Below are 27,718 nucleotides of genomic sequence, written 5' to 3'. Positions count from 1 at the left end.
GAGGCGTCCATTCTCATTGTTTTGTGCTGGTCGGACAGCATCTTGGGAACCCATCTCGCACACAGTTTGTGGTACTGAAGTCTCTCGCTCACAATGGTGTAGAGAGCTGACCTTGAAATTTCAGGAAACAAATCACTCGATACAGAAATTGTGAACCGACGATTTTCTTGAATCGCCTCATCCACTCGCTCAATGAGATCATCGGTTGACACTCGCTTCCTTCCCTGACCGCCTGCATCATGAACATCTGTACGTCCTGCTTTAAAGTTCCTGCACCATTGTCGCACTTTGCTGTCACTCATTGAAGTTTCAATGTACACATTACTTATTCGTCTATGAATGTCACCAGCTGACAGGTGTAATGCAGCATTACACCTAGAAATCAAATTATCACACGCACTTCCCACTTGGCGGGAGATGCTATTGTAGACATGTTTACGTGCTAGCTGCGTGTTCAGAACCAAACGAAGTGACGCGGTATGATTGAAGGCCATACTAGAGATGTTGTGCAACACATATGTGCAAAGGTTCATCCGATTTTTGTAAGGGTTTTTATTTCGCAACCGATCGGACCTTGAAAAAAATAACCCTCGTGTGTGTGTATATATATATATATATATATATATATATATATACATATATATATATATATAAATAATATATATATATATCTACTTACCGTATCAGCAATTATATTTTTATAGTGGCTGACCATTGCTTGTAACTGAGCATTCTGTTTTTCTAAATCATCAAAACAAGAACTCTGATCCTCAGACTGCTGGGGTTTCCAATTTTTCAATGCTTTCTCAACTTGGTCAAACCAATCCTGTTGGACCTGAAAAAAAAAATAGTCTTAAAAAAGTTACATTAAAATAAATATTTCTCAATACAGTAATCCCTCATTTGAAGGGATATTTTCTACAGTCTACTGTAAATAATAAAACTAAAAATAATTATTCCTCTACGTTAAAAGTGAGTAGCACTAATTAAGACAATAAGAAAAAGTTAGTACATTTTAGGCAGAATATAATTGAAAATACAGGTATTCAATAAGTTACAAAAAAAAAACAGTTGTTAATTATACGTACAGTTTAAGTTATATTAACAGAGTTACAGCCACTAACAAAAGGAATCAGAAAAGCATTCTTTTTCATTGGTAAAATGCATAATAATAATGAATGTCCCCTAACTTATTTTATAACAGTACTACTAACATGAAAATTATTTAGGCCAAATATAAAAAAAAAGAAACCTGTTGTGTATCTGATGGACCTGAAAAAAAGTCTTAAAAAGTTACATAGGTCTATCTAACACACACAACTTGAAAAAATTACACATTTTTGCTTTATGGGTTACACTTTCTATTTCATTCAAGATTTAATTAAATGGCTCAATTGCTATTTCAAGCTCTTGTTAAAATTTTCAGATAATTGTCTCATTAAACAAAATGTCACATTTAACCAATTTACTGAAAAAATTATTTACATTTGCCACCCTTATTTTTAACTAATTCTTCTAAAATGTTTACAGTAAACTCTTTTGTCTGAAATGTGTACTATTATTTATATTTTATTTATTCCTAATGTGTATGTTGCAATCTATTCCATTAGTGAACAATAAGCCAACCCCCCCCCCCCCACTACCAACATGGACCAATGAGATGAGGACAATATCTCTATGCCATGTAAAGAGGTGTATTTTTTTACACAATCAGACTGACCCTTCCCAAATTGTGTGGTTAATACTATTGCAGCCAAAATTAATCATCGAAAATAGAAAAATTATTTTAACACATTTTCAACTGCTTTCATTTTATTTTTGGAAAAATACAAATAAATGAATTTGCCAACAGTAAGTTTTTGAATATTGAAATAATATAATAGTAAATAGAAACATATGTATGCCATATCAGAAAAAATTACATTTACTTTTTACTGAGTTTATTAATCCTGATAAGATTAATCACATATTGTTAATTTTAGTTTACTCTAAGAAGAATCATTTTAATTATGAAAAAAATTTAATTCAACAATAAAGTTAAAATTAAAACAATCTCAATAAAATCAAAAAGAAAAAAATGGCCATAAAAATTTCAAAAATTATAAACTAAATGTGTATTTCATTACAATTGAAATACTGATTAAATACAGAGGAATTGACGAAGGTAAACAAAAAACTAAACATATAAATCAACATTAAAAAAATGCTAACAATAAATAAAAATTTGTTTGGTAATATTTATGAGAATTGACATTTTTTTTTTACTGCAATTTTTCTGCAGTCCTTGCTATTAATCTTCTTGCTATTCTACTAGTAATTTTATGTACTCAAATTACAGGGTAGACCAGAGAAATGGGAAAATTTAAGTGGGAAAATTAAAGCCAAACACCCCTTTGGTTAATTAATTTTATTTTTATCAGATTTAAAAACAAAAACTGCCATTTAAAAACCACTATACTTTAATTGGAGATTGGAATGCAAGTATTGGAAAAGGCAAGAGAGGAAATATTGTGGGTGAATATGAGCTGGGCAAAAGGAATGAAAGAGGGGACCGACTTAAATTGTTTTGCACCAAGTATAATTTAGTAATTGCCAACACCCACGTTAAGAATCATAATAGAAGAATACACACATGGAAAAAGTCAGCTGATACTGCACGGTATCAGACAGATTATAACATGGTTAAGCAAAGATTTAGAAATCAACTCGTCGACTGCAAAGCTTACCCTGAAGCAGACATTGATAGCGAACATAATTTGATGATAATGAAATGTAGATTGGGGTTTAAAATCCTGAAGAAAAGGTGTCAGATGAATCTGTGGAATTTAGAGAAGTTTGAAGAAGAGGAGGTACAGAAGATTTTTGAGGAGAACATCACAAAATTGTGCAGGCAGACAGAGCTGCATCAAACCAGTCAAATGACTGAAGACAAAAAAAAATACCTGAAAGATAATATCTTTCGCCTCTTGTATGTATTGTTGAGGTCTCTCACTGAACTGTTGAACAACTTTCTTCAACATTTCAATTGTAATATTTACAAACTATTCACTAATGTTTCTTTTAAGTTCATCAATACGTAAAGGATGTCGTTGCTGGCCCTACTTCTCATAAACCCCACAAAAAGTAGTCACATGTACTTAGATCTGGAGATTATGTTCACCATGGAATAACGTCCATTTCTCAATACACATTATTAAAAAATAAGTTCTGTTGCAAAGCAGCAACAGGGATGTAAGCAATGCGTACTGTTGTAACTTAGGTGACCCAAATCATTTTAACTGATCGCTTAATAAAATATTTTATTATGTATGGAATCTACAGTAGTAGTATTTGTTGTTGCATGACCATCTTCATTTATAAAATTCATACTCAACTAAAAGTTTTTATAAATAATACAAATGAAATAAAATAAATGTAAGAAACATTATTCACGATTATCTGAATGATACTGAAACACTCAGCAATAAAAACATTAATTATCAACTTTGAGAAAAAGATGCTGCTTTATTTTAATTAAAATAAATAAATTTTAACGATAAAATAATTACAAATCAAGAGTCAATAATTTAAAGATGATCCACATAAAAATATAAATAATATAATTCGATGGATAAATACAAAAGTTCATTACTTTGCACTCAGGAACAACAAGTTCAGGGAAAACTCTCTGTAGTAACTGTCTAGTGGAAGACTGTTGTTCCAGTATTGCCTTTCCTGCTGTTGACTTAATTGCCTCCTACAACAGAAATAATGATAAATAACAATTTATGACATTAATTTAAAGGCAAGACAATTTTAAAAGCACAATATTAGTAACTGATAGTCTTATGCCGTGCCAGGAATTACAACATTTTAAAATTAATTTACATCAATTACACTGTGAGAAATCACAAATTTTATTATAACCGGTTATTAGTGCTCGATAAGCAAAATAAAACATTTACTAAAATTAAATGCAATGATTAATTAAACAAAATAAGTAATTTTTTAAATTTTTGTACAAATTTTTTATAAATTGAAATTTATACAATTAAACTTGCATAAACAGAAAAAATGTTGACAAAACAAAAATGTAATTTATACAATAACAAAACATGTTCTTTTTTTATATTACTACAATGTTAAAAATCAGATGGGTGGATAAAGTGACAAATGAGGAGGTATTGCGGCAAATAGATGAAGAAAGAAGCATTTGGAAAAATATAGTTAAAAGAAGAGACAGACTTATAGGCCACATACTAAGGCATCCTGGAATAGTCGCTTTAATATTGGAAGGACAGGTAGAAGGGAAAAATTGTGTAGGCAGGCCACGTTTGGAGTATGTAAAACAAATTGTTGGGGATGTAGGATGTAGAGGGTATACTGAAATGAAACGACTAGCACTAGATAGGGAATCTTGGAGAGCTGCATCAAACCAGTCAAATGACTGAAGACAAAAAAAAAAAAAAAAAAAAAATTACTACAAGCTGTAATTCTTTTGACAAAAGCCTACAGAAATTTCAATAAACTTTGCTTAAATTACATTTTTTTGCCTGTTTTTCCTAGTTTTCCATTCTAACAGGTGCGGCAGTGAATAGAGCGATTTGGTACTGTATACCATTGATGAGGAGGAAGAATGAAGGTATTGCTATCTTGTAGTCCTTGTTTTACCATTCAGCCGCGATGTATTTGTGGAATGTTGCATACCACGATTTTACTGTTAAAATGTATTTAAAAAACAATGACACGGTTGTGTGGTGATTATTTCAGAATCATTTTAACATTCCTCATAATAATCTGATCTATAACCACGTAATAAAAACTTGAAGGAAACAGGATCCCTATTTAAAAAAAGAACTGCAAGGATTAAAATATATCAGAAAATGTTGCAAAAATGGAGGATGCTCGATAACAAAGTCTTACCTGCTCGGCACAATGATATGTAGTATTGACAATTATTTATGACTGTAATGAAAAGAGAATTTTAAACCAAGATCTCTCCAGTAGCATTTGCATAAGACTCAGACCAAGCATGCGCTAAATGATGTTGATCAAATGGTACAAACCAACTTGTTTTGTCATCGGTTATCGGTAATGACAAACATCAAACTAGACCTTCTAACCGATCTTTTGAAAAGTGATGAGCACATTTCCACCTTTTGGACTCTGTCAACAGGCAAAATTTTCATTACTGATCTTTTCTTGTAAATGGTTACAAGAAAAGCCACTCTGTAGTGTTATGACTGGTACACTATTTCATCATTTGGAATTATACAACCGTAGTTCTTTGAGGACGCTGATCCTCAAAGAATTCTTCAGTGAATTCATACTATTGGTATGTGAATATGAATTAACTGTTAGTATATGTTACATGAATTAACTGTCATTCTGTTAATTAAAACATGTTTTTCAACAAAATGATGGTGTTATGAGGGCTACACTACACTTGATATCCAGATGTAATTTATCCTCTAGGAACAACTGAAATCACACATTTTTTCAAAAATCACTACTGTGCATAATCAGAGAAGAGGTGGTTTGAATTCATATGGTCTACTGCAATGTTTTGAGTAACCTAAACACAAGACTGTTGTAGTATGCAAAACAGAAAAAAGTGTTACCGTCGTGAAATATTATTTTTAAATAATTGAAAATAACTCGCTTTCATTTCTTACATAATAGTGATGAAGTAATAATTTTTACTTACGCATGATGTATTTTAAATCACCTGATTTAAAGCCACATCCATTACAACTTAGAATAAATACAAAACCTTGTATCTGATGATCGATTTCGCTATTTTTATATTCTGGTTCAAGGTAAAGATAGGAGGAACCTTTTTTTGCACTAAAACATGATTTTAACAATTCTATTACTGTACAGAGCGCAATAATTCCAATTAAGAACAAGACGAAAAGGTTTTAAAAAGGATACAATTTCCATAAAAATAAAAGAATTTTAGCAATCTGTCAAAAACGAGTGATCTGTTCAGAGTGATTCACACAAAAATGGTTACACAGAAAAGTATTCCTATCTAAAAAAATAACATTACATCTAAATGCCCTTTTAATAAATTAGCTAAGTATGTAAAATATTAGTCTGTATTCATCTCTGAGCTGTCACATAATTATTTAGTCTCCATAAATATGAATCATGTATATTAATATTTAATAAATTAAAAATTTCTTAACATTTGATGCATTTATAATTATGAATAAATTATTTTTAATTAAAATAATACTGCTTCTATCAAACCATACAAATTTTCTATTTTATCCGGCATAATACTTCTGCCTATGATGACATTTGGAATACTTCTGTTATTGTTTTTAATAAATTATGTTACACCATTTAAAAATTTTCTAAAAAATTCATTTAAAGTTTCTAAATACTATAAATCATCACTATTGATGAGTTTTCAAATAATACTAACAAAAGGGCAGAAAATTTTTGCTTATCCTCTAACATTTTTAGTGGACATATTTAAATAAAACACAATTGTGTGTAGTCAAATGGAACCCATTTTTGTTTTGAATATGGTGACAGCACTTCACAGAGAGCTTAATTTTTTGACTCTACATTTCTAGATAGATCTGTTTTATTGAAGAAAACTTTCATATAAAGTAAAAGTAATAATTGGATTTAAAAACAAAGATTCTATTAAACGGTAAAAAAATTTAAAAACAGTAGTAAACACTGAAGCTAACATAATTTAAATATCATACGATACAAAATGCAATTTAAATATCAAAATATAGCTGTTTTAATAATGTTATTGGCTGCAAAAATCTCACAACAGCCTAGTACAACATGTGAAACAGTGTTTGACAGCTGATTCATTGAAGAGAGTATTGTAGTAATCATTTCCCTAACGTTAATTTTAATTCATCTTTTCATCCAACTCCTTATTAAAAAAAGAATTCCACTGAAAAAATAATATTTAAAAACTCACAGGAAGTTAAATTTTGCATTTTAAACAGTGAAAGGAGTTCCAATTTTTTTTTTGTTTTTTTTATTTTTTGTATGTTTTACCGAGGAAATTTTATAAAACATTTCAGGTGATGAAACTACAGGAAATAGAATTTTTAAAAACTTTCATATTAGGTTTTTTGAAATTTCAAATGTAGTTTTCTCCCGTTATATCACAAGAGCTTTTATGATCTACTCGCTGGGAATATATATTAGTAAAAATTTTCGGAGAATTAAAATAACTGAAATCAAACTTTTTTTTTTATTTAACATACGAGTATTTTAGCATTTTGATGAGTTTGGCTAATTGATAAGAAAGAACTTGTATTACAGAATACTGAACAATTTAGCTTTTTATATATATAATGTTGACAAAATGCCACTGAGTAACTTATTATTTTAAAAGCAAGAGTGTCTTTATTTTTATGATTTATGAACACTGATTTATAATACGTGAATTTGGCCATTACCATTTCAGTCATACTTTACAACAAATTTCAGTCACAAATAACACTGCCTCCTTTTACCAAGCTTTCAATTTATCCATCATGTTTATTTCATCAGTGCAGTATATACATGTGGTATTTTTACTGCGGTAAAAATTCACTCGCAATATTTAAAAGTCTCATTTTCTAATGTCATAGATTTATAAATCGGTCATGATTATACTCATATAAAATAATGTAAATCTTAAAATATAATATAAATTGACAAAGTTATACCTGATAAAAAGCAAATCTTAACGATAAAAATTAGAAATATTCTTAGCATTTAAAAAACTGCTAGTAAAGACAAATATACATCTAAATGATAAGCAGATAAGATATCAAGATATAAAAAAATACATACAAATATAGAAACAGAACTTAATTACAAGAAATTACAAATAAAGCTAAAAACAGATATTACATAGAACCGGTTGTAAAAGTGAGCGATAATTTATATATTAACCAAATAAACATATTCAAAAATAAATTACAAATTATGGAAGCAAAAAATAAACATGTACAAAAGTTAAAAAAAGATTACACATCAGTATTTTATTATTTACTGACTTACACTGACTAATTTATCGGATTCATTCATTTTATTTTGCAGCAATTTCTCAGTGCTTGATAATGCTTCCAACACTTTCCAGTTCTTTGTTCTCAACTCCTAAACAAGGAAAAACTTACATAGGTATAACCTTCCCTCTAGTCAATAATAAAATAAATTACATAGAGTACTGTTACAAATATTCTGGCTACATAAACAATAAAATTTTGACAAAATAAGCAAACAATACACTAGATATATCGATAAAAAAACTTCGATATAAATTACAATGAAATTTTGTAAATAAAATTTACTAAAAACTTATTTATCAAATAAAGAAAAAGATCCATAAACTCTAAGCAGACGTATAAAAATCTACCCCTGAAAATAAATAACTAAAGTAGCAATGTTTATGAATGCTACATTCATAAACATTACTACTTTCTGAACTAGCCTTGTAAGTTATCAAGGTTTCAGGATAAAAGTATAACTAAAATAACAATAGTCTATCAGTGCTTAAATTAAATATTTTATTTCCCGATGTAAGTTTACTAAAAATAAGGGAATAAATAAAAAATAAGGGAAGTGATAATTACTGATATTAGTAAAATTATTATCATTATCATTACTTATTAGTAAATAATCTTATTACATATCTTTATTAGATAAATTATCGCAATGTAATAATGATATAGTTGCTCAGTGGGTTTTCATACACCCATTTTGCATAAAGCCAATATTCTTAAGTTGTTTTTTAATGAAAACAAAATTTTCATAAACATCATGTTTCTTTCGGGCTGTTAGTTTTTAATTTGTAGATTCTGAAAATCATTCTAACTTTAAAAATTAAAAAAAAAAACACAAGACAGTTATACAGTATGATATTAAACAGTTATAACAATTTAATAAACAATGTGTATATTACAAAACTACCATTTATCAATAAATACATAAACTTCAGGAATCTTACAGACTGTGAATTTGACAATATAGGTTGAACTTGTTACTACTACTATCAAAGTTTTAAACTGGAAATGAATATGTTTATCAATACAACAACTCTAACAATTAACCTTAACTAGAACAGCAGCGGATCTCTCTTTAACCTTTAAAAATTCCCTTCAAACTGATTTTCCGAAATGAGGTGATCTCACTTACAACCTGGGATTAATAATATATTTGAAACATACACTAAAAATTCTTTTTCTCCTTAATTTTGTAAAGTTCCGTAATAATATTTAGAAAATGAACATGAAAACGGTTCATTTAAAAACAAATTAATAAAAATAACAAGCTTTAAAACAACTCATGCGTATAAAATTTAATGAGTTAGCCAAAAATTATAAGACACTAATAATTTAATTATGTTAATATGTTCTATACTGACAGTGTTCTTGGCTTTCTGCGATTCAAGCTGTTCTATTAATTGTGCTATCTGAGACTTTTGCTGTTGTAGATCACTCGAGAGCTGCTCAGCTTCCTGTCGGTGCTTAATGACTTCTTCTCTCAATGACTGAACCAGTCTTTCCTGTTCTAATACTTCAGTCTTGTAAGTATTAACTTCACTAGTTAAATTTTCAACCTGAATATCTTTTGCTTTCAACTGATTGCCCAACTCTTCCAGTAAAACCTCTTTCTTCTGTATCCTGCTTAAAAAAGAAAAAAAGGAATAGTTATCAAAACTTTTACCTTTATTTGTTGCTGTAAAAAAAATTACAAATTTAAAAAATTAAGTGAAATATAACACATTAAGATTAAAGTTGCTTTAGAAAGATATTGTGCCGTACAATCTTCTCCAACTAATCTACTAATATCAAGTTTACTGCTAACTCCATCCGCAGCAAAATACTTAGAAGGCATCATGTGCAAATTTCCAGTTACAGATTGGGTCTGCTTGAAACATTAAACTCAGAATCTCTTACTGTACCATACCACCTGATGTCATCTTCCAAACACCTCATCCTTGACCTTTACTCACTTTATCTTTGATTCCTTTCATTCCTTACTCTGGCCATCCTTGAATTCACACTGCTAGATTTCACAACTAAAGAAATTTATACTATTGCATAGCAATCTCTCAGATGATTCTATAGCCAAAAATAAGAAAAATAAAATCATATAAACACAGGTCAGAAAGCAAGTTAGCGGCTCATGAAACATTTGGGCCCGATTTCTGCTCCCTCTGTGAAATTAAACCAAAACTAAAATTCTTACAATACAAATTGAGGGGTACATTTGGTGCTTCTTTATGGTTTTTGATCTAAGAAATTGAATAAAAGTGGTTCCAGTCCTCTATCTTACTTAGGTTTTAAGAAAAACAGAGTAAAACACTAAAAGGTTTTGTTGGAAAATGCATTTTTTCAGATTAGGAATAAAATAACTTTGTTAATTTACCAATAAACAAATAAAAATTCCTAGTTTATTTAGTACAGAATTTAATTCTGAGAAAATTAATGTATTAAGCATAAATTGGAGAAGTTAAATTTAATCAGAAACAAAACTCACTAAAGTGAATCAGAAAATCGATATGATTTTAAACAGAACAATCTACATACAAATGCTAAAAATTATAAAAATAAATTTGGAAGACATCCTTCTAAAACATATTAAAAATTTTAATTTTTTTCTTATATCGGCAATAGCAACTGATCAATAATTAAGTTTATTGTCTACCATTTGAATATTCATTTTAGCAGTGTTTGTGTTGTTGTCAGTGATTACCAATGGGTGATACCACAAATTTGTTTTCATTTGGACATGCTGTTAATTTGTTAAGTTATGGTAAAGTGAATAAAAATCAATTGACTGCTGTGCGTGAATACCAGGAAAATTATTCAGATCAAAGAGTACCAGATCATAAAATATTTGAGGCTTTGGAGAGGTGAGTTTGAGAAACAGGTAAACTTAAACCACAATAATTTGATGCTGGTTGTGACGGTTTTATGAGAAATCCCAATGCAGAAACAGCAATATTGATTACGATGCAATTATCTCCCACCTCAAGCACCAGAAGGCTTTCACATAGCTTTCATGCTTGCAATCAAGTGTACGGTGAACATACAGAAGCAGCAATTATACCCATTCCATACAACACACGTACAAAGATTTATTACCGCTTGATTTGGTAAACAAATGAAATTCTATCTAAGGTGAATAGAAAATGAAAATATCATCCTGATTTCCTAAGTAATATTCTAATTACTGATGAATCCTGTTTTATAACAAATGGCATTGTAAATTACTGAAGCACTCACACATTTGGGAAGAAGAAAATTCATATAAGACTGCTATGTCATTTCTAATACACTTTTTCATTAATGTGTTGTATGGTCTTTTTGGTGATTATCTCATAGTTCCTTTTTTCTTACTGCCATGGCTCAATGGAGAGCAGTACTTGCATTTTTTGAAAACAAATGTGATGGAACTCTTGGAAGATATTCTACTTGCAGATGTGGTTTTTTAATGTAGCGCACCTATACTCACTACTGTTATGATGTGATGAATCATTTAAATACAATTAGTAAGCAATGGATTGGTCAAAAGGGACCAGTAAAATGGCCAATTTAATTTCCTGATCTCACACCAGCAGACTTTTTCATTTGGGGTTGGATGAAGTCATTAGTCTATTCCACTTTTATTACACACAAGAACTGAGACGCAATATAATAGAAGCTAGAGCTTCTATTATATTGACATACTGAGCTTCTATTATATATTAGACATGCCCAGCTAGCATGGATTCACTAAGCTGGACACTGAACAGAATGGCAGCCACATCGAGCAACTGCTCTGAAGAAATGTTTGCACCTTAATCAAATAATCATTTTGATATTTAATAATTTTTACAAAAAAAAAAACCAAAAGTTTATGATTTTTATTTTTTAAACTATTTTTCTCTTGTACAGATAAGTTTTTTATTTTTTTTCACAGTAAGAATCCACATCACCTTGTGCAGTCCTGCTTTGGTCTCAATGGTTGGACTGAGAGTTCACATCAGATTTTCATTTTTGATGTAGTATTTGTAAGGGTCTACTTCATCATGTTTATTAATCTGGAATATAGTTCGAGGTGTCTTAGATCTTTTAGCAGGGATTCCCTATGGATATAATCGTACACTTTCTTGAAGTCTAAAAACGTTATCACCATGTCACTGTTTTTTTCAGTTGTAATCCATTATTAGCTTGAAACTGATGATCTATGGTCTATTTTTCTTTTCACTTTAGGGGCTTGGTTTTGTTGCTTCCTTTGAGGAAGTGAAATTAATTTTAATTTTGACTATGTAGTGATCTGAGCAAATGGTTACTTCTCAGAGAAGTTTTACGTTGGAGATCTCTTTGTGGTGGTGTTTTTCCATGAAGACATGATCTAGTTGCTATTCACCTTTAGTGTAGTTGGGTGTTTCCAGGTTTTCAGTTTTTGAGGTTTCCTCTTGAAATATGTGAATTTCAGATTAGGTTGCAGTTTCTGCAGAGATTGAAGAGTATCTGTCCGTTTTCATTTGTTCTTTTTTGGATGGTCTGTTTTCCGAATATGCTGTGGTATCTTCTCTCTCTGCCCAGTTGAGCATGGAAGTCGTGATTTTTGGGAATGTTATTTATGGTCTAATGGAGCAGCGAAAACCATATACATGTATATTATACATCAATTTCAGCTGCAGAGCAATGCGTTGGTTGTGTAAGCTGTATACATTAAGTAATGTCAGATAACTAATTATTAATAATCACTTCCTTTATTTTCTTTTAAAATTTACACTTCATTAATTAAACATTGCAATGAGTTATAATAATCTAGGTTTTTAGTTAAGTTCACATTTATTTAATTTTAAATATATATTAAATATGTCTAGCTAGAACAATAACAATTTAGTGATGTAAATACATCTTAAAATTCATATAGTTAATTCTAACAATAATTAAGATCAGTTGGTTCATTAACAAATAAGAAGAAAGACGATGACGTTTTCATTAAGCAAGAGGGCAATGAAAACAAATGAATTTGAACAATACATATATATATAATTTTCGCTTTTTTAGCATTTGTAATAATTTTTTTTTGAAAATTAAAATAATCTATTAACATATTGACCACTTCGTTAATGTAATTTAATTTTAAATGAAGTATGAACCACCAAAACACAGTAAAAAGATAAGTTGAACTTACCACATTACTTGCAAGAATAGATTTTCACAGGATCCCACATATTCAGTTGCTATTAAATTTTATTATTACATTAAAATATATTTATTTAGTTTATAATAAATAAATACAACTAATAAAAAAGGAAAAAACACAGATACAGCTGTGTGGTATGATATTAAACAGTTATAAAAATTTAATACACTGTATTAATATACACTATTAATGATACACTAAACCATATATAATTAATATATATTAAAACAAATATATTTTAATGTAATTATAAAATTTAATAACAACTGAAGATGTGGGATCCCACCAAAAATCGATTCTTGGAATTAATATGATAAGTTTAACTTGTCTATTTACTATGTTTTGGTGATTTATATTTCATTTAATATATAAGGGGTGTTTGATTCTTTAGTTTTTTAACTTCAAGTAGAAATTAAACAAAATTTTACAAATATTTACACGTGTAACTTCAACAACCAAAATGATCCTCATCTTTTATAGCATCAAACGCTGATTTCCCAAAAAACATTAATTACATTAAAATTAAGATTTCCCATGTAAACATTCAACGCTTAAGAAATAAAACTGAAGAAGTTGAGAAATTTCTGTCCAAGTCACCAGATTTTGCATGAGAGTACAAATAAGATCTAAGATTTTTTTAAGAGTACTGAACTAATTAATTCCACGCTTGCTAAGGTTTTTACAGAACTGCATACAAAAATTATATATTTTTTATATAATTTTTATAAAAAAAATCAAGTCTAATTATATTGGTTTTAATTTTTGTTAAATTACTTTTTTTAATAAAACTGGAAGTTACCAGGTATTTGTGGAAGAAATTAATTTTATGCAGAGCAATTAATAATTTAGCATAAAACTGATATTGATGGTAATTTATAGATCTCCTAAATCTTTTGAACCTCTTAAAACCAGAATTTTGATTTTTTTCAAAATTTTTTTAATTATTCACAAATATTGATTTTGTCACCTTCAAAATACTACTTTATAGATATAAAACAAAGGTGCCAGCACTTTTTCCTTCTTCAAAGCATCTCTGGAACACAACATATGGTTTTTTTCAACAAGAGGAATAGGAAGAAGTCATAGAGAGCCATGTCTATAGAATAAGTTGACTGAGGAATCATAGCAGTGTTGTTCTTTGTCAAAAATTCACAAGCAATTAATAAAGTGTGAGTAGGTGCTTTATTGTAGTGTAATCGCAATGAATTGTTTTGACTCAAATCTGGGCATTTTCTTCAGATTGCTTCATGCAAACAGCGTAGAACTTCAAGGTAATAATCCTTATTGACTCTCTGATAATGATTCAGTGATTTTCCATAATTATTTTCTTCACTTTTTCAACATTGTCATCAGATTTAGGTGTACTGAGACATCTTCATTGTCTTAACGGCCTTTTTGGAAATTCTTGTATCACTTGTAAACAATTGTTTTATTCATAGAAGAATCACCAAAAGCAACATTCAACATATACAATGCAGTTTATTCTATTCTTAAAGCAAATTTTAATGCAAATTCTATGTTAAATTTTTTCCACAAGTTAAAAATTGCCAACCATATCAAAACATGCGTAACCTTTTCGACGCTAACAATAAACTAAGCATCCAATATGGCTACCAATGGAAACATACATTAGAGACAAGTGTACCGGCACAACAAAAAGAAATGTAACAATTGGACTTACACAGCCCTGGGAAAATCTAAAAATTCCATGTATTTTTTTATCAAATCTCATAGAATGAGGTGATTTCGATGTTAAATTTCAAGATTATTCTAGTTTGAGTTAGCAAAACTAAATATTTCTCTCAGATTACTAGAATTACAAGTAGCCTTGCCACATGCAGTGACAATATTTTACAAATTTATCTAAAGATAATTTTCTACCCTTTTGTATAGATTACAATATTTCAGATCATAAGTATCAAATCGCATATTGTCATTTCATTTATTAACAGAAACTTGAGGCGATTACTTTTATTCTTGTAAAAGGGCAAACACTGAATAATTTAGAAAAAAAGCTATTTTTAGAACAACAGAAATAACTTTTTACGGTTTGCTGAACATCTTATACATATGGAGTAAGATTATTTAATCCTATTATAAGATTAAATCTGTTTTTTTTTTTTTTAATTTTGGTCAAAGTAATTTTAAGATGAAACAAGATTGTGAAATAACACCATAAATTCAAAAATTTCAACACTACAATTCAGTTTGTAATTACAATTAAAAAATAACTACTCTAATAAAAGAAAGAACTGTTATACTGACGACTACTTGGAATTGAAAAAATATCCCTTTTGGCACACCAGAAGGCAAAAGTAGATTTCACCAGTGCTAAGTAGGGGATAATGGGTTTCAATTAACCACACATTTCAGGTATGGTCAAACAGACTGTACAAGACTACACTTCATTTACATTCACTCATACCATCCTCATTCATCCTCTGAAGTATTATCTGAAAGGTAATTACCGGAGGATAAACAGGAAAAGAAAGAAAGAAAATAGGGGATAAAAAAGATTTCCCTTAAAGTTAAGAAAAACATCAACTTTACTCAATACGACAATGGTTACATGTGAAAAAAAGTTTCACATGTTTAGCGCATGACAAGCTCCATCTTATTACAATTCCAGCAACATTTTGGTCATCCTTGCCGTAAGGGTTGGTCATAACAAAAATTGTTTCAGACAAAAGCTTGAGGTAATGTTTAGAGGACTAACAACCACTTTAAACCGATTAGATACTGTGTCTATTAAAAGAGGTATGATATTTTTTGTCTTCGAAATCCCTTTTTTCCCCCCCCTGAGCCAATGGTTAAGTGATATATAAAAAATTTACTTACAAATGTTTTAAGCCCTTATCCAAAGAGTAGTAGGAGCTTTAAACAAATTCTATATTTTACGTAATAAGAAAGTTATAGCGATACTTTATTTTTTCAAAAAAGCCCACCCCCTTCCACCCACATGGTTCGATTTTGGCCATAAACAAACTCGACTGAGATTTCTGGGCAAGTTATTTTCAAGGAACAATTTTAAAGTAATTGGGACGAAATTAAAGCAGTTATCATGTCCACAAGAAAGTGAAATATATACATATAAAAGTAAATATATACACATACAAGTAAAGTAAATATATATATATATATATATGCGAAGATATGTCAGAATTTTTCGGAAGTCGAATCATGGCACCCGTTACAATAGGTAGCTTTCTTATGAAATCTACCTAAAAATAGTGATATGCTTTTATTTAAAATTTAAAAAAAAAATCCATTTTGCAAAAATTTTTTGAACAACCAGTATTTTTAAGCATTTTTACCGCACCTGTATATAGCTCAAGTGGAGGAGCTTTCCAATGCCATGTCTAACACCTTCTTGCATCAACTACACGCTGTGGTTGTAACAAAGTTATATATCATTCAATTAATTACTTCATTAATTTTGATTTATAGAAGTTCATTATTGAACACATAAAAGGGGATGAAAATTTAATAATAGTTGGAGGTTAGAATGCAAGCAATGGAAAAGGGAAGGAAGGAAATATTGTATCAGGTATAATTTAGGAACTGTCAACATCCAGTTTAAGAATCATAATAGAAGAATATATACATGGAAAAAGCCAGGTGATACTGCAAGGTATCAGATAGATTATATCATGGATAAGCAAAGATTTAGAAATCAACTCATCGACTGCAAAACTTACCCTGGAGCAGATATTGATAGTGACCATAATTTAGTGGTAAAGAAGATTTTTGAGGAGGACATCGCAAGAGATCTAAGCAAAAAAGATAAAGTAGAAAATGTAGAAGAAGAATGGGAGAATGTTAAAAAGGAGATTCTTAAATCAGCAGAAGCGAACTTAGGCAGAAGAAAGAGAACCGGTAAAAAACCTTGGGTTTCAGACGATATATTGCAGCTGATGGATGAACGTAGAAAATAAAAATGCTAGCGATGAAAAAAGTAAAAGGAACTATCGACAATTACGAAATACTATAAACAGGAAGTGTCAACTAGCGAAAGAAGAGTAGATTAAAGAAAAGTGTTCAGAAGTGGAAGGAGAAATGAAAATTGGTAAAATAGATGGAACATACAGGAAAGTTAAGGAAAATTTTGTGGTACATAAATTAAAATCTAATAATGTGTTAAACAAAGATGGTACACCGTTTTATAATACGAAAGGCAAAGTCGATAGGTGGGTGGAATATATTGAAGAGTAATACGGAGGAAACGAATTAGAAAATGGTGTTATAGAGGAAGAAGAAGAAGTCAAAGAGGATGAAAGGGGAGAAACAATACTGAGATATGAATTTAAGAGAACATTAAAAGATTTGAATGGCAGAGAAGCTTCTGGAATAGACAGAATACCTGTAGAATTACTGCACAGTGTAGGTAAGGAAGCAATTGATAGATTATACAAACTGGTGTGTAATATTTATGAAAAAGGGGAAGTTCCGTCAGAGTTCAAAAAGAGTGTTATAGTCATGATACCAAAGAAGTAGGAGCAGATAAATGTGAAGAATACAGAACAATTAGATTAACTAGCCAAGCATTAAAAATCTTAACTAGAATTCTGTACAGAAGAACTGAGAGGAGAGTGGAAGAAGTGTTAGGAGAAGACCAATTTGGTTTCATGAAAGTATAGGGACAAGGGAAACAATTTTAGGGCTCAGATTAATAGAAGAAGGAAGATTAAAGAAAAACAAACCAACATACTTGGCATTTATAAACCTAGAAAAGGCATTCGATAACGTAGACAAACAAAATGTTCAGCATTTTAAAAAAAATCAGGGTTCAAATACAGAGATATTGCTAACATTTACAGGAACCAAACAGCAACAGTAATAATTGAAGAACATAAGAAAGAAGCCATACCAAGAATGGTGTCTGACAAGGATGTTCTCTATCCCCGTTACTTTTTAATCTTTACATAGAACTAGCAGTTAATGATGTTAAGGAACAATTTAGATCGAGAGTACCAATACAAGGTGAAAAGATAAAGTGAACGGAATGGATGAAGTCCTACGCAAGAACTACCGCATGAAAATAAACAAGAACAAAATGAAAGTAATGAAATGTAGTAGAAATAACGACGATGAACCACTGAATATAAAAATAGGAAGAGAAAAGATTATGGAGGTAGAAGAAATTAGTTATTTGGTTAGTAGAATTACTAAAAACGGATGAAACAGGAGCAATATAAAATGCTTGAATAGCATAGGCGAAACAAGCCTTAAGTAAAAAAAAAATTTTTTTATATCAAAAATTAATTTAAACATCAGGAAAAGACTTTTGAAAGTATATGTTTGGAGCGCAGCTTTATATGGAAGTAAAACTTGGACGATCAGAGTACCTTTGAAGTAAAGATTAGAAGCTTTTGAAATGCGGTGCTATTAGAGAATGTTAAAAATCATGGGTGGATAAAGTGACAAATGAAGAGGTATTGCGAAAAATCAATGAAGAAAGAAGCATTTGGAAAAATATAGTTAAAAGAAATGACGGCCTATAGGCCACATATTAAGGCATCCTGGAATAGTCGCTTTAATATTGGAGGGACAGGTAGAAGGAAAAAATTGTGCAGGCAGGCAATGTTTGAAATATGTAAAACAAATTTTTAGGGATGTAGGATGTAGGGGATATACCGAAATGAAACGACTAGCCCTAGAGAGGGAATCTTGGAGAGCTTCTTCAAATCAGTCAAACGACTGAAGACAAAAAAAAAAGCAAAAAAGTTCATTGTTTATTATGAACAGGTACACCAGTTTTAATAAATTCACTGTATACACTTTGAATAAATTAGGTATTCTCCTTCAAATGCTATTTTTTTTTTCTACAATTTTCTAGTTCAGATAACCTTTGTTTTGTTTTAAATGGTTTATTTATTAATACTGATATTGACAATCAAAAAAATAAAAGTGGACACATATTTCAACAATTTTCAAGGAAATTTATATTTTCTACAACAAATGTCAACATGTCATTATTAAAATTGAACAGAGTTGTTCACTGTTTACTAGAGGCCGTTAATTTAATGACTGTTTACATTAAAAATAAAATTTTCAAATACGAATGACCAACAAATATATAAAAGGAATAATTAATTACTTGTCTCGCTCCTCTAAATGTGATGGTTTATTTTCAGTATAGTTATTGGCATCTCCATTTTCACGCCCCTCTGTAGCAGGTCTTTCCATTGATAAAGTCACTTGAGCCGCCAATGATTCATTTTCATCACGTAACTGTCTAGCTTCTACACATGCAGATGACACCTATAAAAATTTATTGGTTCTGTAAATTAATTTTATTTTTTAACTACTTCCTTCATTTAACAAAATTAATAAAATTTCTAAAACTTAGAATAAATTAACATATAGAAAATATGACATAACTCAAAAATCGTTTTAAGACAGTAAACACAATGGCTATTGCAATACTGACTTCCAATCGGCAGTTTAAAAACAGGGAGAAATGTTTTATTTAATACATAATTTACCTACATTATTTTTCCATTTAACAGTCATTCACGTTCAGGCAGTTACTATTACATGACAGAGGTTTTGCAGATGCTTGATGAAGAATCAATCACTATTATGAGTTTCTAATCGGTTAATATTTGCCACATCCACTAACTACTAGTTTCAAAGCATCGGAAGCCACCCAGAATCTTGATGAAGAGGAGGATGGCAAAAAGTCCCTTTTGAGCTACCCAAGTAAAGCATTTGTGCACCCTGTGAAGTACTACATGAGGAAGAACCTCCATGAGCATCCAATGCCATCCGTTTTGAAATGATCTAATCCTTTAACAGCAAACTTCTGGTAATATTGTGGAAAACCATTTCAACAATTTTTTCAGCAAAATTTACATTCGATCCAAAATTTGTTTAATGAGTTTGTTTTCAGGGCTGAAAAGTAATCTTTTTTCCAAATATATGCACCCTTCCTGAATTTCCAGCACCGACCTCTCATTGTGCTGACATTCATAACATTATTATGACCATAAATAAGACAAAATCATTAATCAATCTCAGTAGCACTTGTTCTTCTGCGTGTAAAAGATATCATCATGCCATGCACCTCACTGTAGGCAAGACTGGCTATAACAGGTCTGCTCTTTTACGGCCTCTGAACAAAGTGGATATCGGGGATGAGTATATAAAAAAATTATAGGTCACTAGTGTCTACAAAATATGCACCGATGAAATAACGGTAGTCAGTTTATTTTTAAGCCGATATTGAAGAGTCAATTTTGGAATAGCATTTACGCATAAGTAAAAAATTCACTAACATAATATCTAATACTATAATGAAATAAATGTAACAGATGAATAAAAATTATACGAATATATAATGTGCAGTTGAGCATTTAGCATAACAGGGCCTGCACGGTTTATCTTTATTTAAAAAATACAGATTAGTACATTTGAAATTACAAGCCATTGAAATCATTAACAAACAAAAAAGAAAAGAACTTCTGAAATTGAGATAAAGCTATACATGTGAACAAAACGTCATATTATTCTAAAATAAACTTGCCAAAATTGAAAGTAACTAATGGTAAAGTGAGGATTTCCTCAATATTAAAAACCTTGACATAAAGTTCAGTTTATTTAAAACCCCCTGCATAAGACCCATTCTTCTTATAATGCCCTAAAAAATTTGTAAATTTCAGCTTATTATTTGCATCTAACAACTGATGTTGACTGGTTGATAACATTTTATCAGGTAGAGCTTATTTTATTGAACAATATATATTTTGGCAATAGCTTAAGTTTAGCAAAGAATAATTTAACAAAAATTATTTTAAGTGAAAAATTCTTACATACTATAGGCTTTGAACTGAAAAATGTATACAAATTATCACACACGTCATCTAATCACCATAGTGTTCTTATAACTGGAGATTAATTTATAAGATGCACGGTATAAATATTATGGCGTAAGACAAGGAGTGTGTGTAATGTTTGCAATGTACCAGCAGCATTAGGACTGCTTGTATACAAATTAGTCATTATAATCAATTAAGATCATCCTAATAAGAATTTATTTCCAATGAGAACTGCATATTTCCCAGAAAGGAGACCATAGGGAGAATAATGGTATTTATACCAGAGAGGTCACCATATTATAATTGCTATTATAATGATTTTTACTGTAGTATTAACATAACAACAGTGTTTATTTTGATTACTTTTAAATATATGTTTATTTACTATAAATTTATTTTCTTTAAGTTACTTTTACATCTTTTAAAGAAACAAATGGATCTAGAATTTATTGGACATAATTTCATTGTTTAAATATTAACTTTACAATTAGATTTTAAATAAAACGATTTAATTTTAGATAACTCTATATAAAATTACACGGGCGAGAATATATATCTGGGAAATGTAGTCCAAAAATTACATTCTTCAGTTTCAAATTTCTTGCAATCAACTGAACTTCCAGAAATTATGATTCCATTAAGATAATCATTGGTCCTCCACAGTTGAAAGGTTTAAGGGGAAACTGATGGAATAAAAAAAAAAGTAATAGTGACAACAAATTAAATGAATTTATGTTAAGCGTAACTTTTCATTAATAATACAAGAGAAAATAAACATCAGTACCAAAACGGTATACCTATACAGAAGGAAATATGGACTAATTTTTACGAGGCTAAATAAACAAAATTAACTCCTCACAACACATTTATTTTTACTTTGACAGTTGATCCTGCTGAAATACCAAACCTATAAAAAGCAAATCGCTTAACTATTTAGTTTGATTGAATCATAAACTGTTACCTGCATAGCGAGTCTTTCATTTGCCTCTTTAAGACGAGAATTTTCATTCTGAATAGTTTGAACAGCTGAATTTAATTTCTCGTTTTCTTTTCTCATATGATTTAATTGGTCTGATAATTCATTAACTTCTGTTTGTAAACGATTGGTTTCAAACTGAGCAGCTGTGACTAGATGTTCCAGATTTGCTCTTACACTTCGCTGCTCCTGTATTGTTAAAAAAAGGTTGATATTTAAAAAATAAACAAAAAACTATCTGATGATTTATGATTGAATTAATTAACCACAAAACAAATACAATCATTCACTCTTAGAAAACCATTTACTAGTTCGATCTATCAATGACACGAAACAAATAGGAAGTTATATATGAAATAAAAGCTACGTAAAAGACTGGAAAATCAAGAAGAATCAAGAGAGATTCAATAACATATTGTTCCTTAAGTAGAAATTAAAATTGGGTTACAAGATTCTAAAAAACTTCATTTATATTTTAAATGGTTGAATAATTAATTATACAGGTTGTCACTCATCACCTGAATAACAAAAAAAGAACCGCAATTAAAAAAAAAATCTGAAAAGAAATGACAATATATGTTTAACAATCCAAAATACATCATGTATAAATCTACTACTTGATAAATCTCTACAAAAAAGGTAAATACAAGAAAGGTATAAAATTATAAACAATATATCAAATATGAAAAAAATTAATGGAAATTATATTCATGGGAGTACAAAAGTTTTCCATCCGAGAAGTGTAGTTCTTTACAAAATGCGCTTTTTACTTCATTCAACTTTTATAATAAAATGTTCATTTAAGTGATCTTCATTTTCTAAAATACTATCTACGGCTGAATCTGATAACTGAAAATTTGTGAATACATCATTTTACCTTACATCCTATTCTTTTAATTCCAATTTATTTTTCTAAAGCAATCATCATAGTTGGAATTTGGAAATCGCTACTGTGCCTGGTCATGTTTAATACATATGTATGTATGTAAATATGTGTAAGATTTTTTCATCCATTTTACTGGACGCAAATCTTAACCAATTTTGACAAAACTTGGTGGAGTGATATAAAAATATTGGGGATAGAGCTTGACTGATTTCCAAGTGAAATCAGTTTACAGGAACCGGAGTTAGAGCAAAAAACCGTTTCATTATTTTATTAAGATCTTCTATGTTATCTGTCACCACTGAATTAAATCATGCATTTAAACTATGTTTTCATGAAAACTACAGCTCCATTTAAAAATACATAAAATATTATTAAGCTAATTATTTTAACTGTATAATAAAAATTGTACAATGTTTTGTATTTTTAAAATTATAACAATAATACCGATCAAAAAATATTTTAAATAAATAAAAAGTAGTAAAAAATATTTTAAAAATAGCTTTGGTAAAATGTATTTTCAATAAAACTGTATGTGCTGTGATTTTTCTTTCTTTTTCTGTTTAACCTCCAAAACCACCATAAGGCATTACTTCAGAGGATGAATGTAAATGAACTGTAGTCTTGTACAGTCTCAGGTTGACCAATCCTGAGATGTGTGGTTAATTGAAACCCAACCTCCAAAGAACACCAGTATTCACCATCTAGTATTCAAATCTATATAAAAGTAACTGCCTTTACTAGGATTTGAACCTTATAACTCTCGACTCACAGCTGATTAGCATTGATGAGGTCACCACTAAATTAACCCGGTGGGTTATGTGCTGTAATCTAGCATATTTGATTTATACTTAAATGGAGCTGTAATTTTCATGAAAGCATTAAAGCGCCTGTTTTAATTTAGTAGTGAGAAATAACACAGAAAATCCTTTTTTCAACCTTAAATTGAACATAAATCAACAACGACTCAACCAATCTTAATCTAACTTTCACACGCACAACTTCAGATATACTAATACAGCATATCTAAATTTCAATACATACTTTTCTTCAAAAAGTGGGTAAAAAATGCAATTATATAAAAAAAGGCTAATTTCATTATGGTACTTTAGTTTCACAGTAATCTAAAATGTGATCTGGTATGAAGAAAAGGGGCTGATGTCCAAAAAACCTGTTTTAAAGCTCTGTTTTGAACATATGATACATATACATATTTTTGGTTACTAATATAAAATTAAACAGAAATAAAAAACATGGTTGACCATAATTTTAAAAAATCATTATAACACTGCAATATCCTTTCTTTCTTAACTAAAACTGGAAATCCACCTTTCTGATGCACTTCCTGCAACAGTTTTTTCTATTATATTACTAAACGTTTATGTGGATTAACCTAATTTTGCTGATAATTTACTCCAGAAAAGTTATAATTAAAATAAATATAAAAGATAAATTAATAATCTCCCACAACACAAAACTATTCAAAAACAATAGCAGTAGTTATCTTCAACTAAAAATTAGGGATAGGTATCACAAAAAAGTTCACTTAGTGGATCAGGAAAGACAAGAAACTAATCGGTATTAAATCTTGACTTCTACTGTAAAACTTGAATCATAATGTAGTCCAATATAAAATACCGTCAAACTGGAAACAGTTGCAGCAATTTTAGGAAACAAATGCGTTCAATAAGTAAGTTTTGGGTAAAGAGAGATAATAAAAGTAAAGCGTTGTAAAAATTAAGGGAAGGGAGTTAAAAGGTTGATCACAAGTGATCTTAAACTAGGAGTTTACTCTTGTCAAAAATTAACAGCATAATTATACCAGAATGGCACAATGGCATCAGCTGATTTTTGAAGTAGACAGTTCTAAGGTTCGAGTTCTTGCAAACATAGTTGCTTTTATATGGAATATGGATTTGAATGCTAGACTGTGGATACCTGTATTCTTTGGAGGTTGGGTTTCAATTAACCACAGCCTCAGAAGCAGTCGACCTGAGTCTGTTCCAGACTACATGTTTACTGGTACATTTACACTTACATCATACTACATCTGCAGATACATCAGGCCTGGCAAGTTGGTAGCAGTAATTGCATTTGCCTAAACACACACACCTAGATCCGGCAATAGCCGGAAAAAACTAGTTGGAGAAAAACAAACAATTACGCTGGAAGCCAAGAAATAAATGCTGTTTAGATAAATAAATTGGAAAACATGAAAAAATAAGAAACCAAAGCAACGACCAGGGGAAAGCAGAAACGAAACCTGCCAAATCAAACAAAAACTTAGGAATTAAAGAGAAATTCTCACCACCATGAAAAAAGCAGAAATTTGTAATACTCACATCAACAGTTCTAGCAAGTTCTTGGGCTTGAGTAGCTGTGTCCTGAAGATGGTTAGTGCGTTCTTGAAGCATACTGAGTTCACTAGCAAGAGCTTCACGTTCTTGTATCTGATTACCCAACTGAGCTTCCAGTGTTGCAATTGTCTAAAAATAAAAAACTGTATTATGTAAAGCAAAAACAAAGATAACAATATAAAGTTAATGTTAAGCAATTCTGAGTTAATTGAATCAGGAAGGGTATGTGTGCATAAATACAATCCAACTGATATTGTTGATTAGTCTACTGATGATCAAATTAAAGTTACCTGTACTACAAGCTTTCCTTCAGGTGATATACCAATAAAACATTCTTTTTAACAGACAATTTCAATCACATTTTCTCAAAGCTTTCAACAATCTTCCTATGTTTCTATCTTGAATCAGAACTTTTATCATATTCTTCATCAGGAACTACACTTCCCTATTTATTGTGTTAATACTGCTCTATTGTCTACTTTTATTCCTAAGAGGTTACAAACCTCTTGCTATTTTTAATGCCTTCTCAGTTTTTCATCCTGTATGTTGAAAATTAGACATGATGTTTTACAAAAACAGAACATATTAGATACACTGAATAACAAATTCTGAACTTTATTTTTTTTTTAATAAAAACAGAATTACAAATAAAAAATAGTCATAATTTTTTTCAACATGGGAAGTTAGTAAATTAAAAAAATTATTTCTACTACACCTAGTGACAGGTATAAGGCTTATTACAGTCACCTTAAAATTAAGTCAATTATTTTTAATTAGTTATATAAATATTAATATTTAATAGATTTGTTACCTCCTGCTGTTGATGCTGTGTTTCTCCAAGTCGTGCAATATGCATTTCAAGTTGCTGACGTTGTGCAAGTAGTTCCTGCTGAAAAGCGCTTTGTGCCTGAACACCTTCTTCTTGAAGTTTGCGCACTAAGAGTCTTTCTTCACCCAACTTTGCTTGTAACTGTAAAAAAACATTAATCCATGGAATTTAAGTAAAATGATTTCCTATCTACAAAAACAATTTTTTATTGGTTATAACCAGAACTCTGAAAGGCTGATATAAAAATTCTGGATGCAAAATGGCATTTAATATTATTGATAACTATTTCCTATGCTGAATAAAAAAATAGGTATATTGCACAATCATTCATCTTTTTTGTATGTCTACTTTCATATTTAGATCATTTTGAAAAACTCTAGATTAAAAAGAAAAATTGTTAAATTTTTTATAATGAACTTTTTAAAAAATTTTCTAAAATTTCTATCATTAACATTTAGAAATGAATTTCCTATTATTGTCAAACAGATAAAAGAAAACAAATAAATTCACAGATGAAAAATAATTCAGACCTGTTGCATTTGTTGTGCAACAGCTTGTTTTTCTTCTACAGCATGTTGAAGCTTCAAGGCAAACGAAGTTATCTCAGCTTGTCTTGCGTGTGCAGCTTCTTCTAGTGTGCGAACATTATGTTTCTCCGCATTTAATTCAGCACGTAATTCCTTCAAACGAGCCTGAAGTCCAATACTAGCTTCAAGTTCATCAGCAAGTGCTTTCTCTTTCTCAGCCAGCTGTTTCTTCAGTTTTAAAACTGGATCCTGACGACCCTATAACAAAGATAGAAACACATCCGAATAATAAATTATAAAAACTGAAAATAATTTTATTGTAAGCTTTATTAGTAATATCTGAGTAAAGGTAATACAACAGATGACTTCATACTTTGAATTATGATTAAAAACAGGAATTTTGTATCTAGTAATTGAAAAATAGCTGTGTAACATATATAAATGAGAAAGTTGTACGGAACTGAAATACAAATGATTCAGATGATGATTTAGGAAATGAAGGAGTGTGTTCAAAAGCAGCTACAAAATTTGAATATAGCGATAAGAAGGCTAGGATGAAGACTGTTAATGAAAAACATCAAACATTTATTGATACACATTAATAAATGTATTTTTTTAAGATAACCTACAAAATAAAAGGCAAGAAAGAAAAACAACCGGGTTAATGAATTCAGAAGGCATCTAGTTTTTACCGTAATGTCAGGAGCCTTGTATAAGATACGGAAATAAAGTAGTACTTTTTGCAAATCCTGTATTTTTTTGTGAAGCTCATTATCAGTTAATTCTTATATATGTTAGTAAACTGGAAGCTGAAGGGACAAGAGAAAAGAAAAATGTAAACAGAATTCAATTTTCTAAGGAGCATACTCAAGAAAACAACATAAAACAGTATTATGAATTAAAGAATAAGAGGGTGCTAAATGAAGTCAGGAACTAACCTGAAAGGCGTAAGATAGACAACACATTATAGTAATGGTAAAAATAGAAGAGGAATAGTGCAGAGCAATACAGAAACTCAGGAAGAGGTGAAAAATATTATTACTGAAGGAATAAAAAATGTTTTAATAAAAAGGAAGTCATACAAATTTTGAAAAAAAAGAAATAGAAGAACAGCGATCATGAAATAAATCATTCAGAATACATATCTCTATTATGTAGGAAAATGTTATTAAAT

The 27,718-nt window shown here is 29.8% G+C and overlaps 1 protein-coding gene across 18 annotated transcripts in view; it reads right to left on the bottom strand.

The window, feature by feature from the left end:
• Nucleotides 1–27,718, bottom strand: part of LOC142325617 (uncharacterized) — a 114,199-nt gene that overhangs the window by 45,702 nt on the left and 40,779 nt on the right. For 15 of the 18 annotated variants that reach the window (XR_012756578.1, XR_012756580.1, XR_012756577.1 and 12 more), the window contains 9 exons: nt 26,548–26,802; nt 26,000–26,158; nt 25,174–25,317; nt 21,934–22,137; nt 19,253–19,416; nt 9,371–9,632; nt 8,008–8,103; nt 3,632–3,736; nt 680–835 (listed from right to left, as the gene is read on the bottom strand). Coding sequence is in view for 14 of the 18 variants with exons in the window: in XM_075367587.1 (XP_075223702.1) it covers nt 680–835; nt 3,632–3,736; nt 8,008–8,103; nt 9,371–9,632; nt 19,253–19,416; nt 21,934–22,137; nt 25,174–25,317; nt 26,000–26,158; nt 26,548–26,802 (1,545 nt within the window). In the remaining 4 variants the exon portion in view is untranslated. The remainder of the gene's footprint in view (nt 1–679; nt 836–3,631; nt 3,737–8,007; nt 8,104–9,370; nt 9,633–19,252; nt 19,417–21,933; nt 22,138–25,173; nt 25,318–25,999; nt 26,159–26,547; nt 26,803–27,718) is intronic. The other 3 variants (XM_075367588.1, XM_075367599.1, XM_075367592.1) reach the window with 2 other exon arrangements.

Source organism: Lycorma delicatula, chromosome 5 (genome assembly GCF_047948215.1).
Source record: "Lycorma delicatula isolate Av1 chromosome 5, ASM4794821v1, whole genome shotgun sequence".
NCBI lineage: Eukaryota > Metazoa > Arthropoda > Insecta > Hemiptera > Fulgoridae > Lycorma > Lycorma delicatula.
The sequence above is the reverse complement of the archived record's forward strand: the minus strand, read 5'-3'. Positions and strand labels throughout refer to the sequence as shown.